General features: G+C 47.2%; 1 protein-coding gene across 2 annotated transcripts in view; it reads right to left on the reverse strand.

The window, feature by feature from the left end:
• Positions 1-892: 892 nt before the first annotated feature.
• IGFBP2 (insulin like growth factor binding protein 2) overlaps positions 893-25,515 on the reverse strand; it is a 58,384-nt gene continuing 33,761 nt past the window's right edge. For both annotated transcript variants that reach the window (XM_053982206.1, XM_053982207.1), the window contains exons 2-4: positions 6,152-6,375; positions 4,612-4,752; positions 893-2,799 (exon numbers count right to left, since the gene is read on the reverse strand). In XM_053982206.1, coding sequence (XP_053838181.1) covers positions 2,632-2,799; positions 4,612-4,752; positions 6,152-6,375 — 533 coding nt within the window. In that variant the 3' untranslated portion in view covers positions 893-2,631. The remainder of the gene's footprint in view (positions 2,800-4,611; positions 4,753-6,151; positions 6,376-25,515) is intronic.

The raw sequence follows: 25,515 nt of genomic DNA on the forward strand, positions 1-25,515 counted from the left end.
GCTCACCCCAGAGGCACCGGAGAGGACAGTAATTTTGCTACTTTTCCCATGTTCTTCAGCCTACATCCCACCCCCCCCATCATGCCTGTCCTCTTTCCCCTCTCCTGCAGCCCCCCACATTCACTGCCTCCTGCCCCCCTACAGTTTCCTGGTGCTCCTCAGCACTGGCAAGCCCCTCAACATGTGTCTGTCTGAAACTCATAGCAGGGGGTAGAAAAAAGAGAAGGGGAAGAAGCGCAGTGGTTCTGCCTCCCTTTGGGGAGTCCAAAGGGAAAACACAGCCAGCTGGATGCAGCATGTTAGGGCCAGCAAAGAGCCTCACCTTCAATGCTGCAATTTTAATTGAATGTAGTGTGGGTGGGGTTTTTTTATTATTTTTATTATTATTTGCCTCTCTGTGATGCCCAAACAGCAAGCTCTGCTGTCACACTCCCTTTGGCAGCACTTTTCACCTTGGGAAAATGTGGAGGACCTCTCTCCACAGCCCTGTGAGTGGAGCAGCTCAGCCAAACTCCGGTCACACACAGAGCCTGTACCTCCCTGCACTTCCCAACAGATTCACAAGGACCCATGTGTATAGCAGGAGTATAGCCAGGCAAAGGAGGAGTAACACCAGTTCCTCCCTGCTCACAGAACTGGGGCCAGTAACAATGAAAAGCTCAGCTCCCATTACAGCCTGTCAGCCATGGACAAAGGATGCACAGGGACAAATCTGCACGTGATGCATCAGACAAAGAAATGTCCTGCAAGTACTGTGGAGGGGAAAGACAACAGTTTTCTGGCATCCTATTTCATTTATTCCAACTTTATGTAACTCGGCTTTCTTAAAAGGGAAGGCAAACAAATAAGAAAACTTCCCCATTCCTAAACAAAACAAAGTACAAACTGCAGATGAGAGCCAGCATGTGCAAGTTTTATATGAAAAAGCAGAACACCCTCAGATGTTAAAAGAAAACAACATCATTTTTACAATTACTTGGTTTTGCATGGAGGTGTGTTTTCTTCTTTCATTTGCTCCCATTCATACACATCCACGTATGCCCATCCCCGACTTTTCAAAGGGGGTTCTTCCCCTGTCTCCTCCACTGCCACGTCCAAAGCCCTGCAAAGGCACGAGGGCCCTAATTTAACAAAGCCCACCTGTGCCCTTCACACTTCGGATCTGAAATGTGGGTCCAAGAAGGTAGACAAGAAACAACAAACCATTTAAGAAAAGCCCAAGATGTTTACTCCAAGGAGAGAGTTTTTGCAATTGCTCTAATAAGGACATCCATATTAAAAAAAAAAAGGAAGAAAATAATAAAACCTCCTTGCTTAGGCAATGGGGAAGTTATTTATTCTCAGTATCGTGTGTTACACACATACTGTGTGTTCTGTACAGAAAGAAATCAACAGGTGAATTAACAGCAGAGACACATCTCTCCTCAGCATGTCCAGCACAAAACCTCTCAGAGCACCTGGAATCACTTGGATTTAATCTATAGAAATGTGTATGTGGGCAGAGGAGTGTGTGTGTGTATGTGCCTGTGTGTGAGTGAGGGCCTTTACAAAGCAAGATATATACTGTAATTTACTTACAAAAAGAAAAAGTTATGTGCTGAATAACAGATGCTCACTTCAGTCCCAAGCAAAAATGGAGGGACAAGGGCAACTGCTTGGGAACTCAGGTTTTAGATGTTTTGTTTTTTTCCTATCTAGAAATAAAGAAAAAATTAATAAGAGAAAGAGAGACATTCCCTGGCTTGTTATCCTAAACCTACACACGCATCCTTCCACCCAGCCTCGGCAAGTTCATTTTAGCTCCCTCGGCATAAGCTGATCCTAACAAAAATACTGTGCAAAAGCCCTTCAAATCCCTTGGAAAAACAAGCATTTAGCTTTGCTATCACCCAAAGGCCCCATGCCACACCAGTGACTGAAGCTGGGCCCCTGTGGAGTTGGCTGTGCCCCAGCACAAGCAAAGGAAGCACCCAAGAGTGTTGTTAGGGGGCAAGGTGGCAGCTGTCTCATCTTTAGCCCTTTCCCTCACTGCTGCTTCCTTGGGGAACACATCCCAGCTGTGGTGGTATATTCCAGCTGGGAATCTGGGGTCTTTCTTCCTTCCCTCCCTCCCACACCACATCCCATGCCAGGACTGATGGCTGGGCTGGGGCACAAGAGACTGACTGGCAGGACACAAGAGGCAGGTGACAATATTTACAGTCTTTGGTCTTGGGGAAGAGAGAAAAAGAGGGGAAAAGGCTGGGCTCTTTCAGTTTTTTTACCCTCTCCCACTCATAGCAAGGGGTTTTGTCCCCTGGGAGGGGTCAGGGAGCACATGGCACTCTGTGCTGGAGGGTGCAGAAAGATGCCGCAAAGCAGCAGGGAGGGCAGGGCTGCAGGGCGAGGAGCAAAAAAGACCAGTTCTCTGGTTTATGTTGGGTGAAAGACTTAAGAAAGCAGTCCCTTCTCCTTGCAAAACCCCCACCACCTTCCCCTCCCGTTATCCCTCCCCTCCCCAGGAACCAGGCAGCCGAGGAAGGAGGGCAGCACCCAGTCTCTTCCAGAGCCTAAAGAGACACGCTGAAACCCATGTAAAATCCAGCACTGGGGCCACAGTGAGCCACCTCCAGCCAGCAGGATCACATCTGTCTACTGGCTCCGCAGGGCATGTGCTCCCCGGTCCTCCTGCTCATGGGCTGTATAGAAGAGGTGGCACTCGGGGTCCCCGCGGATGGTGGGTGCACCCTGGATCACCTTCCCATGGATGGGGTCCACGCACCAGCACTCGCCACGCTGCCCATTCACCGACATCTTGCACTGCGTGGAGAGGAACAGGACAGGTGTCAGAGTCAAGAGGACAAAACAAACCACTTCTCAGGTCACCCAGCCCAAAGCCCCAGCACTGGCAGAGCTGGGGTTTCTCTCGTGATCTGGCACTAGTTTAGATTCAGGCAAAATCCATAGGATGCTGTACTCAAACCTCCCAGGGCCTATGCTGCACCAGCAGTGTTACTCCAGCAGTCCAGGGTGAGGGCAGCTGAACCTCTTTCCCCAGGGGCTGTGCCAGGGACCAAGAAGCCAATTTTAATGAACCAGAAGGACAAGTGTCCTTAAATGCATCACCCTTTGCCAACTGGGGATGAAAGCATCCAAAGAGACAAAGATCCCTTAGGAAAGAGGGATGAGACAGACTGACAGAGGAGCTGTGTAAGATTCTTCTCACCTGCAGATTAGGCTAAACAAACATCAGATCAAGGCCCCCACAGCCAGACCAAACAGAGATTCACTTTTCCCAGAACAGAGGCAGGGACCATGGTGCATCTGGACCTGGTCACTGTCCTCCCAGTCTTGTTAGAGAAAAGTTTCTTGGTCTAACAGTTATTGTCCTCCTCCTGCCCTGCAGTGCTGCAGGCACTTTGAACCTGATGTTCATCCCTCCAGCCCCAGCAGATACATTTCTGAACAGTTTGTAGTGGGAGATGCAGAGGTTACTCCAAGCAGGCCAGTGCAGGCTGACTTGTTCCTCAGGCACAAGGAGCAGCAGAGACTCTTTTTCTGTAGCACACAAAGCATCACTGCAATGTTCGGGCTCATTCCCCAGACATGGCTCATCTTACAGGCAAACCTGCCAGCTCTGCTCCATCCAGCCCTTCCAAGTGTGCTCGTGCTGGGGGATCCAGCCAGCTCATGGGGCTCTTCAGGAGTGGATGGGTGAGGGCCCAAGTGGGACAGAGACAGGAGAACGGACAGAGGGAAATTCTCTCAGAGCATCTTTTTTTTTTTTTTTTTTATTTAATGCTTCTGATGAAGGGGTAGAAGTAGCCCTGAGTAAAAGGCTTAGCCATGAAAACAGCATGAGTCCACTCCAAAGGCTCAGCTCTAAGGAATCCTCATATCCAGATACTATTCACAGATTACACCAGTCAACCCTGCACCAGCTGTTGTTCCTGCTGTTTTTCCCGGCAGTTTTTTCCCCATTCCTCAACCACTGACACCTGATGGTTTTGCATGAATGAAGCCAGGAAGTCAGAATTCAGACACACCAGATATCTGAGTTCTTCTGGGTCCCATGAATACCTTCAGAAGCATGCTGCACCCCAACCCCACTCTGCCTGGAAGGAATCCCTCCTGGAGCTGTGGGACCAGCCTTGACTTGTGGAGGAAAACCAGTGAAGTGCAGTAGAAACCTTCCTGACTCCCAGAATCTCCTTCTGCTTTGTCTGCAAGTATTCAGTATTCAGTCCCTCTTTGCTTTTCTTCTGCAGCAGGGCCCAGACAGGACAAGATCTGGCTCAAAGTTCAAGAAAATACACCTGGACAGATAAGCAGCTCTTGTGGGGAAGAACAACTAAACCAATTCTCCATCTCTGGACTGCCCACAGCCGCGTGTGGATGTGGATTTCATCTCCACTTGCAAACTAGTGGCTACAAATGCACATGGGTGTAACTAAACCTGTCCATGTCCGTCCAGCATTTGCTATCTAGCCCACACCTCACATCACATACACGTTATCAGCCCAGCCCTGAACTATGCATGTTCTGTGTCTGCACATGGTGGGGACAGACAGGGAGCCAAGGGCTGCTGCTGGAAGCACAGAAAGCCCCAGAGCCCCCACTCTCCCCACTTACCTGTTTGAGATTGTACAAGCCATGCTTGTCACAGTTGGGGATGTGAAGGGAGTAGAGGTGCTCCAGGGGCCCTCGCTCATCTGGCAGCCGCATGGTGGATATACGTTCCAGGACCTGATCCAGCTCCTGCTGACAAGGGGTCTGAAAACAGCCCAGAAAACAGAAAAATACTGTATTATCAGGACAATGGTTCCATTCAGCATTAACACTGTGGACAATGGGAACACCAGTAGAGACGAACACATGTGCATCCCTAAAGACACAGGTTTGCCATTGGGTCCTTGCTGCAGAGTTCACCTCCAGGCACCCAAAATCAGAGTCGTGCATAGACATGCATGTCTCCCATGTACCTGATGTGGCCAAGAGCCAACATAATACCAGGTCCCAAATTCTGGATACAGAGGAGAAACCTCAGAGAGGCTACCATGGCTCCCACTGGTGGTAAAAAGTGACATGAAGCAGGGCTAGTCCAGACAGATCAGGAGGGTTTCCATACACATAGCCCAGAGCACACACCTGTGATGCAGTTTTGGCCCAGAAGTACAACTCAAAAGCATGTGAGACTCCATGGGAGTGGAGAGGAACACCTGGGAATGGGAGTACCCCAAGCCAGCCTCTGGAGGCATCCTTCTTGCTCCACAGCAGCTCCCAGACAGAGCTTCCAGCCAAGGCAGTGTGGTTGAAATATGCCTGATGTGAGTCAAACTGAGTCCACGCCTCTCTGATTTTGCAGTGGGTGAGGGTTTTTTTTTTTTTTTTTTGCAAAGGAGCAGCAGCAGTGTGTGAGCTCTCAAAGTTGATGGTGCCTGCGTTTTATTTCAAACTTCTGTTTTGCCTATTCCTTGGAAGGCATGAGGACTCTCTTCAAGCTACTTTTTGTCCCTGTGCTCCCCAGATATTAATACTCTGTATGTTTACAGGGATGTATATTGTGGACCCCTTGGGGTGGGTTTCAATCCCCATCCCCATTCCCATCCCATCTAGTTGCCTTGATCAAGCTTCCCACTAGAGGGAAGCCACGGCCAAGAACTGGGTAAGAGACAGGGACAGGCAAGCAGACTGGGAGGTCTTAGAGCACTCTCCCTGCTACAGGACAGTCACACAGGTCATCCTCAGGGCTTGTGGCATCCTTTAACCTGGACTGGGCTGCTGCAGCAGGCAGACAGCCCTGCTTCTGGCCCCTCAAATCCCCTTGAGCCATGGCAGCATAGGGAAAAAGGGTGTGAGAAAGCCAGTCCATGGGCCAGGGCATGCCTGCACCGGTGCAGAGGTGGGTGCTGAGCCAGCAGAAGCCCCTCTTCCAGAAGTGAAGCTGCAATGAAAATAATGCATCCTGACCAGCATATAAAGTTCATCAGATGGAGCGTTCAGCCCCAGCATTAGGCCAAAAATGTTTGCTTCTCCCCAGGTTTTTCTTTCAATTTATTTTTTGTGTTTTTAAGACCGTTTATTGCAGATGCTGCTTAGGCTTTGCATTCAGCATTTCCCAGTGAGCCCACAGCTGCCCTCCTTAGCTCCCCACAGCTGCCCCCCCTCTCACCCTGCCCGTCGACAGCCGTGACTTTTTGGAGTCCTCGTGGTTGTGATGGGCCTTGCTGACTTTGCCCATCTGCCGTTGCTGCTCGTTCACCTTCTCCCTCATCACTGCCAGCTCCTTCATGCCTGTCTTCATGGGTTTCCTCCCTCCAGTTCCACTCAGGATCCCCACAGTGCCATCCACGTGGTTCTCAGCAAGAATGCTCTCAGACCGGTCATCACCATTATCTGCAGGAGACAGGGCAGACAAGGAAAGTGTCCAGCTCAGTCAGGCGCTGCCTCACATGTTCATCCTGCCCTGGATCATTTTCAGACGTGGCTGGTTACCAAGCCATAAAATCTTTGCATGCAAAAATTTTAAATTGCATTAGCCCTTTCATCTGGAAGGTGAGAATAGATTCTTTCATTCTGGAGTTATTACCACTCTAAAAGACAAGTTTAGAGAGCAGGGGAAATTGCTGCTGGAGAAGTCCTTTCTGGCTTTTCTGTGACCTTCTAAATTACTTCCAAAGAATGCAATTTTCCCATTAGAAGTCCAGTTGGATTACAGATGCCGAGTGTACTTCAGCTCCAACACTTAAAACCACAGTGATTAGTAACATTACCTTGAGTTCATCTGTCATCCCCCAGAATATCTCCAGGAATACTTACTCAGTATTCATGTGTTAAAATAAATTCTCAGGTCTGCTTTCAAAAATACCTCACCTCTGTACTGTGGCCATGTGGCCACCCTAACATCCTTTGGAGATCCTGCCATTTCAGTCATCATCATCCTTGCCATACCATCTTTCCCATTGCTTCTCATACACTGTCCTACTCATTTATTTTCTACCTACTTCTGCATTTGGCCACTTCTGCTGACAGTGGAACAGTCACAACTCTGCCACCGCCAAATGCCACAAGATCCCAGTTAGTTCAGCCATTTCAAAATCAGTTGGCAGAAATCTGGGGATTTCTGGTCTTTTTCCATCTCCTCTGCTGTGCTTTATGCATTTTCCCAATTCACCAGGAATTTGTGAGAGTAAACCTTGCCACAGCAAGACACAATGGTCACCATGCTGCAGCCACCAGTCTCTTTGGACTTTGCAGTGGAAATGAGGACAGTTCTCAATTCCTCCTGTTTGCTCCAAACATCTAGCAGGTGACAGCTGATCACCCCTTGTTGCCTGCTCTGATCTGGCTGGGCAAGCACATCTAATACTATAGTTGAATAGAATATTGAAGCTGACCCTGAATTAAACTGGGACTTGATGCAAGACCTCCAGAGGTCCCTTCCAGGACAAATCAGGATTGAACCCACACATGCACATCACCTCCCAGTGCAATAACCCAGGCCAGGCTTTGTACATCTCGGTATGTATCTCTCTACATAAGACCTCTTTAGCAGCTCCATAGGTACCATACCAGGGGACAGACCAGGCTGTTCTGGTGATGGTGACAAACAGGAAGTGTCTTTCAGTATTGCCAAGGAAAAACTGTAGCACCCAACTTCCCAGCATCAGAACTCTCTCTGGCACCTCCAATTTCAGCTTTCCAGTATTATGGAAGTCAGGCACTTATCTAGAGGTAAAGAAATCATATCAAACCATGCATGATGCAGGGCAAGCAATGCTTTAGCTCACATAACAGCGCTTAATTTATGGATCTCTCCTGCTTCTCAGAGGACCAAGCATATAGAGCATTTACAGATGTTAAAGTTCCTTTTTTAAGAATCTGCATGATGATGTTTATCCCTACAGTCAGCATAGCCCTACTGTCATGACAGAGTGAAAAATCATAATAGAAAGTGTTTTATTTCTGCCACAGCTTTCTAAGCTCTTTTCAGGTATTACAACCCCAAGCTCACAAAGGAGAAACTGTGAGAAGCATTTTGTCTGAACTTACTCAGCAAACATGCAGCTACCTGATGCCAAGATGGCCCAGGTGGGCTGTATCAAGGAGCCATCCAACCCGACCTGCCATTCATGAGAAACCATCAGCAGCTGCTTGGGAGCAGAAGAACCATTCCCAGTCTGTCCTGCACACCAGCAATAAGAGCACTTTCATGGCTGAAGGCTGCATCTGACCCACAGGATTCAAAAGCCACCAAAGACCCATCTCTCAGTGGATTTGTCCAGTATCTTTTTGAACTTCTTCACGGTTTCCAGAAATACTAAATGCATTTGGTCTGCAGGTTTTTAGCTGCTTAGGTAGCAACTATGAAAAGCAAACATAGGGCAAAACCAATCTGGCAAAGCCCATTACTTTCCTCAGTTCTGGTTCCAGATGAGAATTGAGACCAGGTTTGATAGCCAGATGGGCAAGCTCAAAGTCTAAGCTGCTGTCTGGTGATTGCCATCTGGCCATCATCCTAGAAGTCAGACAAGCAATATTTTGAGCAGGAATATTCTGTTTATACACCAGTCTCCCCATTAATTAGAAACACATAGTGAGAAGAGAGAAGAAGGCCGTGAGGCCGCCTTTAGAGAGAATCAACTAAAAAAGCACCATGAAGAGATGGGCAAGGCTGGAGAGGCAAGGCTGGCTTAGGAGAGTTTTAGGAGAGCCCTCTGACCTCTTTTGTGCTCCTCCCCTTAGTGCCCCACAAGTTGTCAACAACAGCAGAACAATGGCAGCAGCAGCAGGGCAGGTTCTAAGACACACTGCAGTCCCCTGCTTCATTCAGAAAAAGATGGTACAAACTGACAGAAAAGCAGCAAACTGGAAGTGATGTCTTCCTCCATCCATTCTCACTCCTTCCTGCCTCCAACTAAAATACATAGACATCTGCCCAAATAAGCACTGTGCTAGTAAATGAAGGCGAGCTGGTAAGCCTCTTGTCGGCTGATTCATTCACAAAACCTGCTTCTGATAATATTTTTGTTCATTTTTCTCACTTTCCAATACTAACAAGTATCAGCCCAAAGAAAACCACCGATGGGAGTGGAGTGTGCAAGCCAATGTGCATGAACACACCCAGGGACAGAAGAGATTGGTCTTGGCTCCCCAGGCACCATCACAGGAGCAAGGATCAGCGGCCAGGAAGGTCTAGCTGCTATTGACTGTAAGCTCTCCTCTCTAAGGCCAAGTCAGCCATGGTGAGCCACACCTCTGACCCTGCTGCCAAGGCTGATGGCAGAGCCCCATAGCAGCTTTTCCGTCTCCCAAATCTGGTGCTGCTCTTAAGAGAAGCTATCCTGACTTGGAGCTTCCAGGGGTGGCTTCATCACAGGGGAAGGGAGATGAGACAGAAGAGGTTGGCCCCATGTGCAGAGCACCAGCATTTCTTTCAGGACAAGCTGCATGCACAGGAGAAGGCTGAGAACCAGGTGTGGTGGACCACATTTGAAAGAGCAAAAGGGCCAGGGAGCAACAAGAAGAGTGGAGAGATAAAAAACTCGAGGTCAGGACAGCACAGAGCATGACACAAGCCAAATAACCCCTCTTACAGCCAGATAACATTTTCTAATGCTGTCCAAAAGCTGCAAGTCATGCTTGTTTATTACAATCCATGAACTAATGAAGCCACCTACCACCCCAACTAGCATGGGATGGGCAGGTATGTAATAACCTCAAGACACAGAGCCCTAATCTGTCTGTCATCCTGACCAACGCCTTTTTGCTGACCAATTTCAATTCACTAAATATATCTGTAAGGAAGTGGCGCCAAACTCCAAAACAATTGTTTTATAGTTCTTTCTTACAGCATGTGGAAAACATCTCCTGTGTTATTTCAGATCAAAAGGTAGAGAGCTTTGTGCAGGGTGGGACAAGTGTGGCAGGAATCTAAGCAGATAGCTGAAGTTCTCCTGAATGCTGATGTAGAGTCCATGAAACACCTCTCTACTTGCCAAGAAAACGATTTCTTTATGGCCTTTTTCAAGGAAAATTCCCATTTGCTTCAATGGGGCAAGGACTTGGCTGAAGAAAAAGCCTGTTCAAATGGCCATCAGTTAACGTCTGTAGGGAGCTGCACCGTCTCGCCAACATTTTCAAAAGCAACTACCAATTTCCAGTGCTAAAATTTTTGGGAATCTGGTTTGAGACCTCTAGGCACCTCTGCCGAGACAGCTGAGAAACAGAGGGGCTGAAAAACAACCTGTCACTTCCAGAGCTACAAGAAAAAATGTACCACACAAAAAAAAGGCAGCTGCCTCAGGTTAAAAATATATTTTTGTCCCTTTGAAGAGCCCTGAAGTGTATCAGGGCTGCAGAACGGGATGGAGCCAGTAGCACTCACTTAGCACAGGAAGGCCAGGCTCTATCACGGGGAGCACACTCCATGCCAAGGACTGCAGCTGCCCTTGCCAGTGCTGCTCCTGCTCACTCTGTACTTGCTTTCCTTCATCAACAGCTTGCCCAGAGGGTTTCACGTGCATTTGCTTATCTGTCCAGGGTGTTTGTAGTGTTTAAATGCTGATTAAGGTCCCAGACCCACAGAAAGTTTCATCCAAGTGGCCTTCAACACCCTGCCTGAAACCCCACTAACTGGGGTCCCGGCTGTGTCCTGGGTTGAATGGGGCTTACATCTCCCTTCCGCAGCAATCACAGCCTCCAATGGCCAACACTTTCCTTCTGAAGATGTCTAAGGGCTTTTCAGTTCATTAATTACCCTGGAGACAGAAAGGTGTTCATCCTGAATTGCACATGGTTAAAGAAAAACAAAAAAAAAGGCACATAAATATTTGAGAGTGCTGCCCAAAGCCATGCATGGAATATATGGGCAAATCCAGAAGCTCCAAGTCCTGGCCTGGCACTGCACCATGTACAGAAGTGAGCACCCTTGGGGTTGCAGGAATGCAGCATCCATGAAGAGACTCTTCACCCTGAGCAGTGTCATCTGTCTTATCTAGGTTTGGCGGGTTTTTTGCATCTTTTAGCTTTTTATGTCTGCAAGTTCTACCATTTCAGGATCATTTAAATGCCTTATTGCTTGCCACTTTTTATTTTAAGGAGCAGAGCTGCCTGTCCCAGGCTGCAAAGAAGCCAGTGCTTTTCCTGTGCAGCCTGAGAGCAGACAGAGCCTTTAAGCCTGACCTTTCATATGCACAACAGCCCCACTAAAGAATTACTTGTAAGAAGGTAGGGAAGGAGCAGACAAACTCCAACCACAGCCCCGGTAACCTCTGCCTCATCCATCTGCAAAGTACATCAAGAAGAGCCCTGGGCAAGGGTGCAACAGCTCTGGGGTGTGTGTGTGTTATGACTTGGAACTCAGAAACCCCAGAAAAACTTTGCCAACAAGTTTGGCATTGCAATTTCCTCACAGCAAGAGCTGCCAAGAACAAAGCCCACCCCTACACCGAGGACCTCTGGCCCCCACCCTACTCCCAGAAAGGACCCAGGGTTTGCTGTTAGCACTGCCAACCTGTAAAGCACTGAGCCGTGGCACAGCAGCCATCCACACTGGCAGCAGAGGGAAAATGTGGAAGCACCAGTACATGGTCTGGCCCCATCACTATCAAGCCAGTCTGGATGCAGCTGTCCAGAGGCAGATGAAACCAAAGCACCCACTCAAGTTTCGCTCTTCGCTTTGCACCAAAGTGCATCTGGAAATGCTATGGAGAGAGCATAAGCAATGGGCTGTGTAGGAGAGGGAGCAATGGGAGAAGGGCACACATCAGAGAAGAAGTGTCACCTGCCCTGGAACAGCATCTCTCACAGAGGGAAACCATGGATGCTCAGGGTGTGCGGCAGAAAAGAAGACAATTACAGAGCAATTCTTCCTCTGCTCTCCTCCTGGCCATCGGTAGTTCAGAAACCGAAGCAATTTCATCTAGACTAGGTTTAACAGCCATTGACAGACCTAAGAGGGAAAAGCTGTTATTGACCTCTTCTGGATTCAAGTACAGGGACACCCTCATATTGTTTCCTGTCCCCTCTCCTCAGCCAACAGCCTGTGCTGCTTAGCCTCACCCAGTTCTGCACAGGGAACATGTCATGTTTAAGCTGTTGATTTGGTTTCAAAGAACTTACAAGTTCAGAGGTGTCTGTGCCACCCAGCTTTTGCAAGGACTGCCATGAAGACCAGTCATCCCAATCTCTCAGAAACACAGGCTATCATCATGGGACACCAATCACTTCAGAGCATCTCTCCATCTGCTGAAGAGCTCCCCAGGACTCTCTGCCTGCTTGCATTCCCAGGGTTATTTCATCACACCAACTTGCTCAGTATCAGTGAGGAATTGCACACCACAGCCAGAAAATTCCTGCATTAGTCTCCAAGAGCTTGCTTTACCTCTGTGATAAGCTGTTCATAAAGCACTCTCAGATCTCCTGGGGCCAAAAGCCCTAAGGGCTCTGCAAACACTTTTTTTTTTTTTTTTTTTTTTTTGCCATGAGATCTTTTCAGCCCATCTCTACTAGCAGGGAAGGCAGGACTGGGGAGGGAACAGAGAACAGCATGTTCTGGCCAGGGGTTGCTTAGCAAGCTCCTCTCCCTACCCTGAGCAGCTGGCACTGAGGGGTGATCCAAGGGGCACCCAGTGCTTTCCTTTGACTCCGGCATCCTACAGGAAATGCTTTATGCTCCTCCAAAGTGCCAGGGACACTGACTCCGGGCAGCACAGCTTTCAGCAGCTTGCTTTGCTCTCTTTTCTTTGCCTCTTCCTGGTGGCTGGAGAGCTCAACTTTCCCTCCTCCATCCACCTAGGTCCAGAGCCAGAGGAAAACCTCTTACCACTGCACAGTGCCCCGTAGCACACCGGTGCACCTCTGCACACAAAGGCCTCCAGGACCAAGGGAGAAGCAATACTGACAAGAAGCCAATGTCAGATGAGGATAGAAGAGGGACTGAGATGTCCCTTCCCCCGGGCTTTACTTCAGTCTTTTTTTTTTCTTTTTTTTAAACTCGGTTTGTAGACTGGTTTCCCAAGGATACAGGACTTGTGCAATTACACAGCCTACCTCTGTGTTTCTGCATGTGTGTATGTTTGTATGACTGCCTGTCTCCCTATTAGTTCTCTTCCCCCTCCACCTCTCAATATATCTACAAATACGTCAGCAAATGCCAACTGCATCTCAAATAGGAACACAATTCACAAAAATAGTTTAGTTTCCACCATTTCATGGAAACCTGAAACCAGGCTGAAGAGAGACAAAATAGCAGAGTTTTGTTAGTTTTCTTTCCAAATGATTTGACTGAAGGGCCAAGTGGCACATTATCAGTCCACTCTGTGCAGACCCAGCAAAGCACAAACCATCGCTGGGAATGGTCTGCTCCAGCCCTCCTCCTGGCCAGCAGTGAGCCTGCATGTATGATTTGCAACATCCTGCTCTCTCCCGCACCAGGTGTTCACTGTGTGCCAAGAATGGTGAGAATGCTGTTCAGGACCCTCAAAAATGCAGGAGAATGCTTCAAGTCCCTTCATTTAGCAAGCTTCCACTTACAATCCTGCTTTTCTTTCACCACTTCCCCCGAGCATGGAGCTGCTGTGCATCCCAGTGCACACCTACAGCAGAGACACTCTGGACTTAGCTAAAAGCTGAGGCTGAGGAGTCAGAGGGTCTCATCTCATGGCTGATGACAGTGTTTTTGTGCATGTACTTAATCTCAACATGTGTGAAGGCAGCATGCTCAGGGGAAAGACCTTTAACGCGTTTGGAAGGTTTTGCTGAGTGAGGCTCTCCAAGCTCCCTGCCACCATAAAAGCATTCCCCCTTGTTAGTGAACCGTATCTCAGCCTTTTCAACACAGTTCTACAATTAGCCCTCTGCAAAGCCCCAACCTTCCCAGCAGAACCAAATGAATTAACTTGAAAACACTTCCCAGCTTAAATTAATTGCACTGCAGCTTCCCAATTTGACACTGACCCTGTCTGTAAAATCCCCAGAGTAGTTACTATTTAGTCATTAGGGGCTTCTGCCTGAATGAAAGAAGCCATTAATCCTACCAGACCAAGTCTTCGCTCTCCTTCCCTGCTCACTCACATGCATCTGTGTGGTCTTCAGGCACCCCAAAAATCCTGAACCAATTTCTAGTATAAGATCAGCACCTAAATCCTTGGTTCCTATTTATTTTCAGATTAAAAGTGAACCACAAAACCACCTTATTCATTTCCTATAGGTTTAGCTGCTGTGTTTGAATTACCTGTATTTCCACAATGGAAACATGGGCTCATCTCTAACCCTGAGCCCAAATCTATCAGGAGTTTTGCATCCCACAGTCCAGAGTATGCACGCACAGAAGAGTTTTCCTTTCCACAGCCTCCATGAGGGTGTCAGCATGTTCATTACTATCTAGATGATCTCTGTTTGGCATTGGGCTGCTGCACCTCTCTTTCCTGCAGGAGAGCCAGATGCTGCCAGAATTACAGGAGCTGTGAATCTCAGCAAGGCTGATTCCCAGGTATGACGCTCTGCAGCCTGCCAGGAAGGACTGATGAAGGATGATCTGATCTTACGATCTGATGGACACACAATCACAAACAAGAAACTCTTCAAAATCACACTAAATGTTTCTGCCTCCCTCACATATTTTGGAAAAAAATATAGTACACAGAACCTTTTCAGACTGTTCTCCTATTTTTAAATTATTACATTTATAGGTGCAGGCAGCAACAAGCAAACACCATGCTAGTTGGAGACAGACTGCCAAAGATCAGTTTGAACCTGCAGAGATGGACTACTAGAGGAAGTACTCACATCTGTCCATGTCTCTTCAATAGGGTGCTTTAGCCAAATACAAGACGTCTTGCTTCAAGAAGAGGTGGCTGAAGGAAATTTTGTGGGTTCTTTCATATAAGAAGCTAAGGGAGATAGTCTCTGAAAATGCCCTCTGCCTGTTCTGGCTCTTCAAGGATAGACAAAAGCTCACCTAAAAGATGTCCTCTGGCTCTGGAAGCCCAACTGCAATTCACTGATTTGTGAGTAACCACTTGGTGCCTGTTCACAACTCCCATCAGGATCAGTGGCTGGTGGGGAAGTGGCTCTGGACACAGCATGAGCAGAGGAGCCTGCAGCAGAGACCTGCACCATCTGGGAAGGCTGTGTGCAGCACAGCCAGAATTCTGACCTTGGACTCTCAAGAAAGGTGGGAAATTCCTCAAAACTAGGAATAAAAACCCCCAAACAAATAAAAAACAACCCACAAATAAAGCAAAAAAAACCCACTTAAAATGCAAGAAGGTGCTTCATCCTGCCTGTGAGAGCCATCTCTCACCTATCTCTGGTATTGCTCTGCTCCCTTTCAGCCACACTGGCTTCTCCAGTTATTATGCATACAAATGGAATTAACTTCAGTCATTTGTATTATTAGTTTTTAAATAACATCTCACTTTTCCAAAGTAAATTTTCCAGACAGCAGCTCAGGCCAGGGCTCCCCTCACCACCTACCCAAATCTCACTGCACATTTCCTAAAAGTCTGCCTTTTTCAAAACACACTATTATTACAGTAATTTCTTCCTAACTTCTCAGAAACTCTGCCAGAGCTCAATAGCCAATACCATCAGTGTCACCTTAAGGTCTGCCAGACCCACTGTCCCCATGCAGCCCCTAAGCTTTGCACCAGCCCTTGAAGCCAATCCTGTTTGCATTTGCCCCAGAAACATGCATTCCCCAGGCACAAAGCACAGGTGCCTCCAAATAAGACCAGAACACTGAACCGTAGGTAGAAGAGGGAGTATCTGCTGCAATTTAATTGAGCCTTTTTTGCCCATGAGCATCTCCCAGCTGCCTCCAGTACTCACAGTCATTATCTTCCCTCCTCATGAAGGCTATTACTTAGTTGCTATATCCCACATTTAAGCCACAAGTTGAGCTGTTCCCAGATTGTGTTTTTTTCTCATTTGACATCCAAGCTAAGCAACACCCCAATTGTTTCAGGTTATGTCAAAACACTTTGGCCATCTTTCTTGGGGCAGTATTTCACTCAGTTTTGCAGTCACTTTGCTCAATTTCTTTAACCCTTGTTTTATCCTTCTCCCAGCTAGAGGCAGAGCTGAATTTGAACCCTTGTGTTCAAGTACTCCATGAGAAGGGACTGAACCAGGTCTTGCCTGTGTATTTGTTACGCACATTTACTATTTATCTTAGTATGTGCATTTGCTGAAACAAGGCAACTGCAACTCTAAGGATAAAGTCTTCACTGATACAGCACTGCTACTGAAATAACCAGGAGCTCTGACAAAATTAAGGCTTTGCAGATTCATCCCACTGCTGACCGGCACATGCACACATGCAGGAACACAATGAAGCGTTCAAACTCATGGACGCTCTACCAGAAGGCAGCAGTTTGATCTGTAATAACTGTTTGTGCCATATAAGGGCCATGCACAATCAAGTAATGCAAGGCACCTTTACGGTCCCTCAGTGACGTCCAACCTCCAGAGCCTACAGCATGGCCACATCCATGCCACTCGGCCTTCAGAAGGGGAAGCTTCCGCCCCACAGGTGTGAGGGAAGCAGTGCCAGACAGCCTGCTCCTGCACTCTCATGATATTGCTTTAGTCTCTTGCCTTTTTTCTATAAAGCCTGGATCTCGTTTTGTTTGAAAAAGACTCTCTATTTTGGGCCACCCATGAAGCTGCCCAAATTCAAACCTCAGGAGTTTTTAGACTCCTGCTGAGCAAAAGGCAGGAAGAGAGAGTCATAAAACTGTGGTAGAGGAAGGAAGAAAAGACAGGGGAACATCAGTAGCTGCATTCCCAAGGAGGATGGAGGCATGGCAAAGCTTAAGAAACAGACCACCACAGAACACAGTGATGGAGACAAACGTGATAACCCAGCTGAACCACTGGAACGGAAGCTGGGATGCACATCAGTCAGCTTTCCATTTGTGTACAGCCTGCCAGCACACTCAGCCCCAAGCACCCTGGTGTGTTTGCTTTACACCTGATCTACACAGCACCCCTTTCTTGGCCAGACAATCTGGATACTCCTTAAAGCCTTGGAAGAGATCCAGGCATGTGGCAAAGAGCACTCGAAAAGTCGGATCTGATGATACACTGGGTGGGATGGCCCCCAAGTTAGAGAAAACCACCCCTGCCTTTGTAAACGATCCAAACAGTGAAACACTGAGCTTCTGCAAGGAAGTGCAGTGAATTCCCCCGGCTTCAAGAAGGACTGGAGTTCCCATGGAACTCACCCCAAAATGCCATACACCATAAGCTGGCTTGTGGCATATGGATGTTTACATCCCAACTCCAAACCAACCCTGAACATGATGTACACCTGACGTGGGTCAGCCTCCCCAGCCACAGTCCAGACAGCTGCTCTGCAGCAAGTACGGCTCACACTGTACTCTGCTCACGTTGTACAGCGTGCAACAGGTTTCACCTGGCCTTTATCTATGGTATTTTGGAACCCCCAAATTTTCAAAGCAAATGCAGCAGTCATTTGAGGGCATGTAAGTCCCCAAGCATAGGCTCTGCGGAAGGAGCTTGCCCAGGGGGGCACTAAACCATCTCAGGAGCCCTAAGGTGGGAGGCTGTCAGTAGACAGATTGCCCCAGAGCGCTGTAATTCGCACTGCTCTCAGACAGACCACCACCACTGGAAAGCACTGTAACCACAGCCATCCCAGAGGCAAGGCGGCAAGAGCCAAGGAGACAGTGGGGAACAGTCCCCAGCAGCTACATACCCCCTTTCATCAGTGCCCAGAACAAAAGCACTGCTGCACTATTCCCCATGAGGAAGCAATGGGCACCTGCACCAACCTCCACCACACTTGGTCCATAAAGCTCCGCTTCATTGGAGCCACTGTTGCCACATCTGTTAGTGTTTTAAAGCACATACATCTGGCTTAATTGAGCACTTGACTTTATTGCTGCTTTATCTCCATTTTCTGAACAGGCCTTGGGGAGAGGGCTTTGTGTGGCTGAAATTTGCTTCTTTTTTCATTCTTCCTTTTTAGTTTTCTTTTCCACTAAATTCCCACTTGAAGCAGGAACAAAAGCCACTCTGACAGATACTCACACTGGGGCTGTTTTTAGGAAAGTCTCCTCTCTAGACAATAAACCCCATGCTAAATATTCTGGTTTATGTGCTACAAAGCTGCAGACTTCAACTCCACCAATCCTCCCTTCCCACTCTGTTTCCTCAGAAAAAAAAAAAAAAACAGAATTAGTGGCAGAAGGTGGTGTAGTCATGTCAGGAAGAAAGAAAAAGGATCTTGCTGCCCCTGCTGTCTCTGAAACTTTGCCTCTGCCAAATTACAACAAACAGGAAAAGCAGAATCAAAACACAGCCCCCATGTCCCCCTCCAACCACCCAGTGCAGGCTGTGCTGGTGCCAGCTACCACTCACAAACAATCACACTGCAAGATTTCTCTGGCACATCCTTCCAGGTGGCCTGAACAACAGAAAAGCCCAGCTCAGGAAGCCTGCATTTGATGCATGCAGCGCTTGAATCCCTTCCAAAAAGTACAAGGATCATTCATACCCCTTCATGACTGAGGAGAGGTCACCTGAAATGCCCTTTGCCAGCTCCTATATGCCTGTTTCCCTGTGAAACCAGAAGCCAGGCACACAGTAGCTGGGTACATAGAGGAGCACTGGCTGTAAAGTTAGCTGTTTTCCCACTAAGCCACCCCAAGTATTTTGCAGTCACTGGGAGAACAGGATTGGTGCCTCCTGGGGCAAGGAGTTTGGGCACCTTCACTGGCCTGTGGCATCCTCACAGGGGCCCATGCCCAGCATCCTTCCACAGCTTTCAGGCCATGATGTGGGATGGGCACCATCCCAGACAGCATTTCTCTCACTGCAGACAGGCTGAGACTGCTCAGCTGGCGGCCTGACTGCCATGGAGCACCAGATGCACACAAATACATTATGCTGCTTAATACTAACACAGAATACAACCCACACAAGCAGCCCAGGAGCTCTATACCTGCTGAAAGCAGAATGACCTGCTGAAATCAGGACTATTGCAGCTTCAGGGTAAGTGACTGAAGTGATGCTTCATCACACCACCACACATCATGGCTGTGATGCAGCAATCCCCAAAATCTGTTTCAGGCACCCAGAAGGAAGCTCCTCAGTTACACCATCACTTGCTTTTTGTGCCCAGCAGATATGCTCCCCACCCCCACCAGCCATCTCCCAAGTGTCCTGCCCTGACCTCAGCTCCTTGTTCTCCTGCCTGCCACGTACAAGAGAATCCTCTTCAGCCAGTGTCACACCTTGTGAACTCTGTGGCTTTCAACCCTTCCAATGGAAGCAGGCATCAATGTCCTGCCTGACCCCCTCCTATGAGAGTAAGATATTCAAAGCACTGTCAGCTCTCCCAGTGTTGTGTTCCAGTTTGATTTCATGCTGCAGTGCTGAGTCCAGCCATCCTTTATCCCTGCTGCCTGGTATCTTTTCTCCGATGTCTAAACACAAAAGCCACCCTTGAAGCGAGCAAAAAGCAAGGCATACTAGCAGCAGCTGAATGAGCTCCCCTGGTCCTTCCTGTCCCAGTCCAACAAGACTTCAAACCCAGGAAAAGAAATATCTGAATAGCGAAGTGAAAGAGAGTCAAAATGTAATTAAACTCTGCACTTCCTATCCCAAACTGGCAATGGATGTTCCTGTGTGTTTGATAATTACTCAGGCACTCTTCTTTCACTAGAGAGGAAAACAGACCTGTCTTTAACAAGACAAACTTCTGGATTCCTCAGGAGGAAGGCAGGGGGCAAATTACAGTCTCCAAACCTCTCCCCACCCTCCTCTCTTCCTCCAGCACAGCTCATAGGCAGAAGCAGAGACATCTTTCCTATGAAAAAAATCCCTCTTTAGGCTTTACAGTTGAACCCAGCTGGACTGTACCTGTGGGAACACCAAGTTATCCTCAAAAGGACACCCCATCTTCTATAGTTAGGGAAGGCAGAGAATTTAGATAGTGCTATACAACCCACACTGACACCCCCTTCAACCACAACAGAGAGAGGGGACAGCAGATCAGCAGATGGCTTCTGCAGCATTGCTTCCCAGGGAAACAGAGCAGTCAGGGAATGAGCTGCTCCTCTGTGGCCAGCAGCTGACATCAGGAGGACTGTAATGACTGATCATCTCCTCTGCTTCTGGAAACCAGTGACATAGGGACTTTCCAAGCCAGAGGCTGTGCATGGCTCATCACATTTCCTAGCCAGCCATACATCTATCAATTTCTATACTTCCTTTTAGATGCCATTTATATATCAAAGCCATTTCCAACTTCTTACAGGAGTGACCTTCATAGTTCAGCTCTGTGCCCTGCTTGATATTTTCATGGAATGCCAAATGAAACTGAAAAATAGTGATCTTCTTGTTCCTGTTTCATAGCTTTCCCTCAGCCCACAGGAACAAGTTAGCAGAAAGACTTAAACACCACAGTACCAGCCTTTATACTCCCTTGAGACAGGCTTTGGAGACCCTTTAGCCAAGGGGTGACCTTCAGAATGATAAGTGCACCTGCTGTGTGCCATGCATGCCTCCAAAATCAACCACAGCCCTGGTGAGGTGCTGGGAGCCAGGACACCTCTTCTTTAAAAAGAAAGAAAAATGCCCAGCCTTTTTGCAACTACAGAAGGCCTTGGCATGAGCTAAGGGCACAGGAACAAAGCCAAAGCACATGGAAAACAGCAGCAGCAGTTCTTACTGCCGCCTAAGTGGAGAGCTGGAACACCACCCTAGAGCAAGGAACTCACTGCAAGCTCCTGATGAGCTGCACAGGGTGCTCTGACACAGAGACACCTCCAGTGCCACCTCCAGTGCTGCCCCGATGGCCCCAGCCCATGTCCAGCCCATCAGCACTCGCTCTTGTCACACAGTGAAACATGTTGGCTGAGGGCCAATGAAAGCACCTTCTAATGGGATTTTTTAGGTTTCAAGGATATCAGTGTCTGGCACAGGCTAAAGTAATTAAGACAACTTCCAAGAGACAATCTGGCATTGATTAACCAGCTATTTACCACTGAACATTACAAGTTCCCACTCTAAAACTCTGCACCAGAACACTTGCTATTTCCTAATTGTTTTCTCCCTTGCCCCATTCCTGTCTCTCACAAAGCCCAGCTGTGGCCTCTCACACCCCTCCCTCAGCCTCACCATGCTTTGCCTTGCTAAATAAACCATGATGGTGTCAGCCAGACTAAAGCTGAAAGGCTTCCTGAGGGTTAAAGCATGTTGCTCTTGGCAAACAGATAAATCCAGTTTTCACTGAACAGGTCTCAAGATGGACAGCCACAGCCACATGTGCTTGCAATCATCATATTTATATTTGAGTCTTCCTACTGAATACCAGTAGGAAGAATACCAGAGTAAGAAAAGACTTGGGTTGATCCCATTTCTACCAGCTTCATTTGGCTGATCCCTACACAGCCACAGAACTCTTCTTCATCAAGTTCCTCCAGACCAAAGACATCCCTAACGCCACAAGAGCTGAGTTAACTCATTTCACTACTCTCTCCTACATCACTTAGAAAGCGTGCCTGGAGGAGCAGCAAACAGGTAATGCTGGAGGGAAGGGTTTGTAGTGAGCAGGAAAGAGTTACTGGTGGCATTTAACATCTCACAGGAGGAGTAATGCAAATTTTGCATTCAAAGACAGGATTTGTTACAGGACCAGAGAAGGTAGAATGGGCATGTCCAGTTTCAGGGCACTTTCACATTCTTTCCATGTGTAATATCACCACCTGCTATGTCATCCCCCCTCTTTGAAAGGGAATTAGGAAAGTCTTCCATTCCCAGTGAGTTCCAGAGGAGCAAAATACACCCAGCCTCTGCAGTATGTGAGTCCTTTCCTGCAAAGCTGTATCATCTCTGCTTCTAGTGCCTGCACAGCAGCATGGAAGATGCATAGAAAGACAAGAAATCAGTGGGACAGGACTTTGCCTCTTTTGAGGTCTGCAGAATACTATGTAAACTGAGGGGGCAACATAAATATTTATTATTAAGGAGGTGTAAGAGAAGAGGAGAATGGAAACTGCTTATCAATAATGAAACGCAAAAGTGAGTAAAACCTGTGGAGATAATTCCACACAAGTGTCTTTCTTGTTCCTAAAATATTTAATGGAGCAGCACAGAAGAAAGTAGGACAGATTGGTCAGATAAGATACTAGAAAGGAAAAGGGCAACCCAGGAAAATTTGACTACACCTATAGTCAAGTCTAGGAAGACCAAAAGAACTCTTATAAATATGCAGCTTTTATGGAGATGAAAATTACTGGATTAGACAAACATGGACAATCCAAGTAATTAGTCACTGGTATAGTTTACAAAAGGGTTGTGATAGTGTATCATGTTATGAGTGATTTTAAAGTCAAGACCAAATGTTTTTTGTAGTGTTCTAATCAAAACAGTGGTTCACACAGCAAAAATCTGTGGTCTGAACTGTCTGAGGAAGCAGGCTTGAGAATGGGACACTGTCCTTCTGGCTGTAAAGCTGTGAAAAATTAACCTGGGAGCATCAGAGATGGATGCCCTAAGAGATGACCTGACACTGTGTGGAATGATCCCTAAACCAAGAACCTCCACCAAAGAAAAGGGCAGTGCTCAGATCACACCTACTGCAGTGGAGCTGGGATGGAGGTCTCCAGATGATGATTCTTTACAAAAGTGGCCTTGATCAGTTGCCACAATTCACAAGGTCAGCCTGAATCCTTAAATTGGACAGAAAATGGAGAAGCACCCATACAATGAAACAGCCCCAGAGACAGACAAAGGAACAAACTCTTAATAGAGCATCAGCTGGTGGAAAATGTGAGAAGTCATTTGAGAAGTCATCCAGACAAATTAACTTGGAAAATGGCAGAAGGCTGATGAATATTTTGCATCAAAACAGCCATCAGCCTCCCCACAATGTTCCCAGAATGGAACTGTACAATGAGCCATAAATAGTCTGGAGTGCACCTTGCTCCTTTGCCCCAAAGGCAGCATGCCCATGCTGGGGGAGCTTGGAAGGGGAGAGAAGCAAATGCTTAAAACCTAACCCTCACTGAGTCACAGGAATAAATCAGTCTAGAAAGGCCCACTGTAAACTGGGGAAGAGCCTTTTGGAGGCCTTAAAGGCATGTGACACTTCTCAGTTTCTCCCCTACCAGCTTTTGTTTCATTTGCAATTAAAGTATCAGAGCTGCCAGGTATCCTTTTCCCCGTTTCTGTCAGGGCTGTTGGGCTCAGACAACATACCTGATACCTCCTCTTGAGCAACCGATTCTCTATCTCTGTTCCAAACTTTACCACATTATCTAGTCATTGGCATTGAATAAGGGCTTGGTTTTAAAGCCTTCCTCCGCTCACCCAATGCAAATAGTCACTTTCTGATCACTTGCTCCATTTCTCAAATCCCCTTTCAATTAAAGTGTAAGGTCACAAAGTACAGATTTCCTCATTTCAGCTCCCCCCAAAGCTGGAGTAGTTTGGCTTGGCTGCAGAGTAAACTCTAGAGCCTAAAGAAAACAAACACATAGGACACTTCTGCTACTCTGAAATGATGAGCAATAACATCTCAGTAAATAAAAAAATAGATGGAAACCTGCGTTAGGTCAGAGAATGTCATGCCACTTGGTTTGCTACAATTTAAAATAAAATCAATTTAAAAAACAGGCAGACTGCTGACCCTCACCTAAAACACAGTATTAAAAACAGCAAAATGATCTCTCCATTCCCTTTGAAAATTCAGTACAATAAAACTTTTTGTGAAACAGGAATACTGCTTGAGCCTCAATTCAACTGTACTGTGAAAGAAACCCCAAACTCTTCTCAGCACAATTTTATTTTGAATTTGGTCTTGATCATCATTTGGTCACACTGATCTTTAACAATCACTATCCCATGACAAAACCTGCCTTCTGCCAAGCTGAAGGAGCGCTAGCATGGCAGTGTCAGCACTATGTCCTGTGTGTTGACAAAACCTGCTGGGCTCATGAAGAGAACTAAAACATTTTAGAAAATTCTTCTTTTAAGGAAAAAAATCCTCCCTAAGGTTAGTGCAAGGGCCTCCTGAACCACTGAACTCTCACGAGACTGCCATGAGCCACATCACAGTAACCTCCTTGGGAGCAGAAAAGTATCTGCCCTGCCCTTGAGGTATCACCTGGAGATGTCATCCTAAAAAGACAGTGCTCCAGCCAGCAGAAGATGCCATATTTTTTAGACAAGGTATTATTAGGGCTGAGTTATGGTATGACATCCTTGTGCCAACACTATTTTCTCGCTCACTGTGCTCTTTCCCCTCCCTGTCTTTGTTTTCCTCCTGTAACTCATCAGAGCAGCCAAGTCCTCCCCATGGCACAAGCTCCCACTTCCCTGGAGCTCTTCCCTGCACCTGTGCCTGCCTACATCCATTTTTCAGGCTCATGACTGCTGCTGAGGGCTTTCCAGCTGCTTTCCAGGGGGTTAACACTTCCCTCCCCACAGGACATTTCTCTGTGGATACAGGGTGGGCCTGGGTGGTTTCTTCAAAGCAGGATGGAAGTTCCCCCTCCCCCTGGGATCAATTAGCAGATGCAGGTCTTAGCTGTCCACTGGCAGGTTGCACTAGCAGAGCTCCCATTCATCACAGTCTTCAGTCTGGTCTTTCACTGCCCATCCCAGCACTCTGTTCTATTCAGCTTGTCCCACTCTTGGCTCTCTCAACCATCCACATCATTTATCCTGAAGACTTTTTCTGTCTTCATAGCAATGAGCTTAACAGTGCAACCACAAGTATCCAACATCTTCACACCTACAGTTTCCACCAAGGGTAGTGCTCCTACCCTCTGATTAATTTCAATCAATTTGATTCTTTGACTTTCAGTTCTTACCCTCAGATTCCAAGATTTCCTTGCCCTCATCCCCTCCAACTGTATTTAACAACAAAGCAAAATTTGGTTAATACTGCATCCATACCTACATCATCTTTGATCTTCCAGTTGGTCCTTGCTGCACAGCAGCTTCAAGTCTGATTTTATTTATGTAGCTGAGAAACCTGTTGCTATTTGTTTTAATTTCTTTTGCCAGACCTAACACAGCATGACTTCTGGCAATTCTCATTTTATCCCTACCCTTCCTGACCTCTAAGACATTGCTTTTTTGCCAATTAGTCTTTTTTTCCATTCCTTACAGACTCTGTTTAATCCCAACTATCCTTTTTAAGGTGGTGGCTATTCACCAGCTTTCAGCAAGGAGCCCTTTCTTGCCCTGTTTTCCTCCTCTGCCTAGGACCCCTAGTCCAGATAGTTTCTGTACCTCTGAATTAGAGGCTCTGTATCCTCTGCATTCACAATTCTCTGCCCAGATGACTTCACCCACCAGTTTTTTTTTCATTTTTCAAAGTTTGCCCTTTCAAAGACAAGTATCCTAGCTCCAGATCTACTTTTGTTTAGGTTTCTATTTAATTTAAAAGGAATCCATTTTATGAGCACTAGGTCCAAGATTCCTCAGCACAATCAGGCTCTCTTAACATCAACACTAGTTACCAAAACAAAACCTAAAATAGCACCTCCATTT

Source organism: Vidua macroura, chromosome 7 (assembly GCF_024509145.1).
Source record: "Vidua macroura isolate BioBank_ID:100142 chromosome 7, ASM2450914v1, whole genome shotgun sequence".
In the NCBI taxonomy this organism is placed as follows: Eukaryota; Metazoa; Chordata; class Aves; order Passeriformes; family Viduidae; genus Vidua; species Vidua macroura.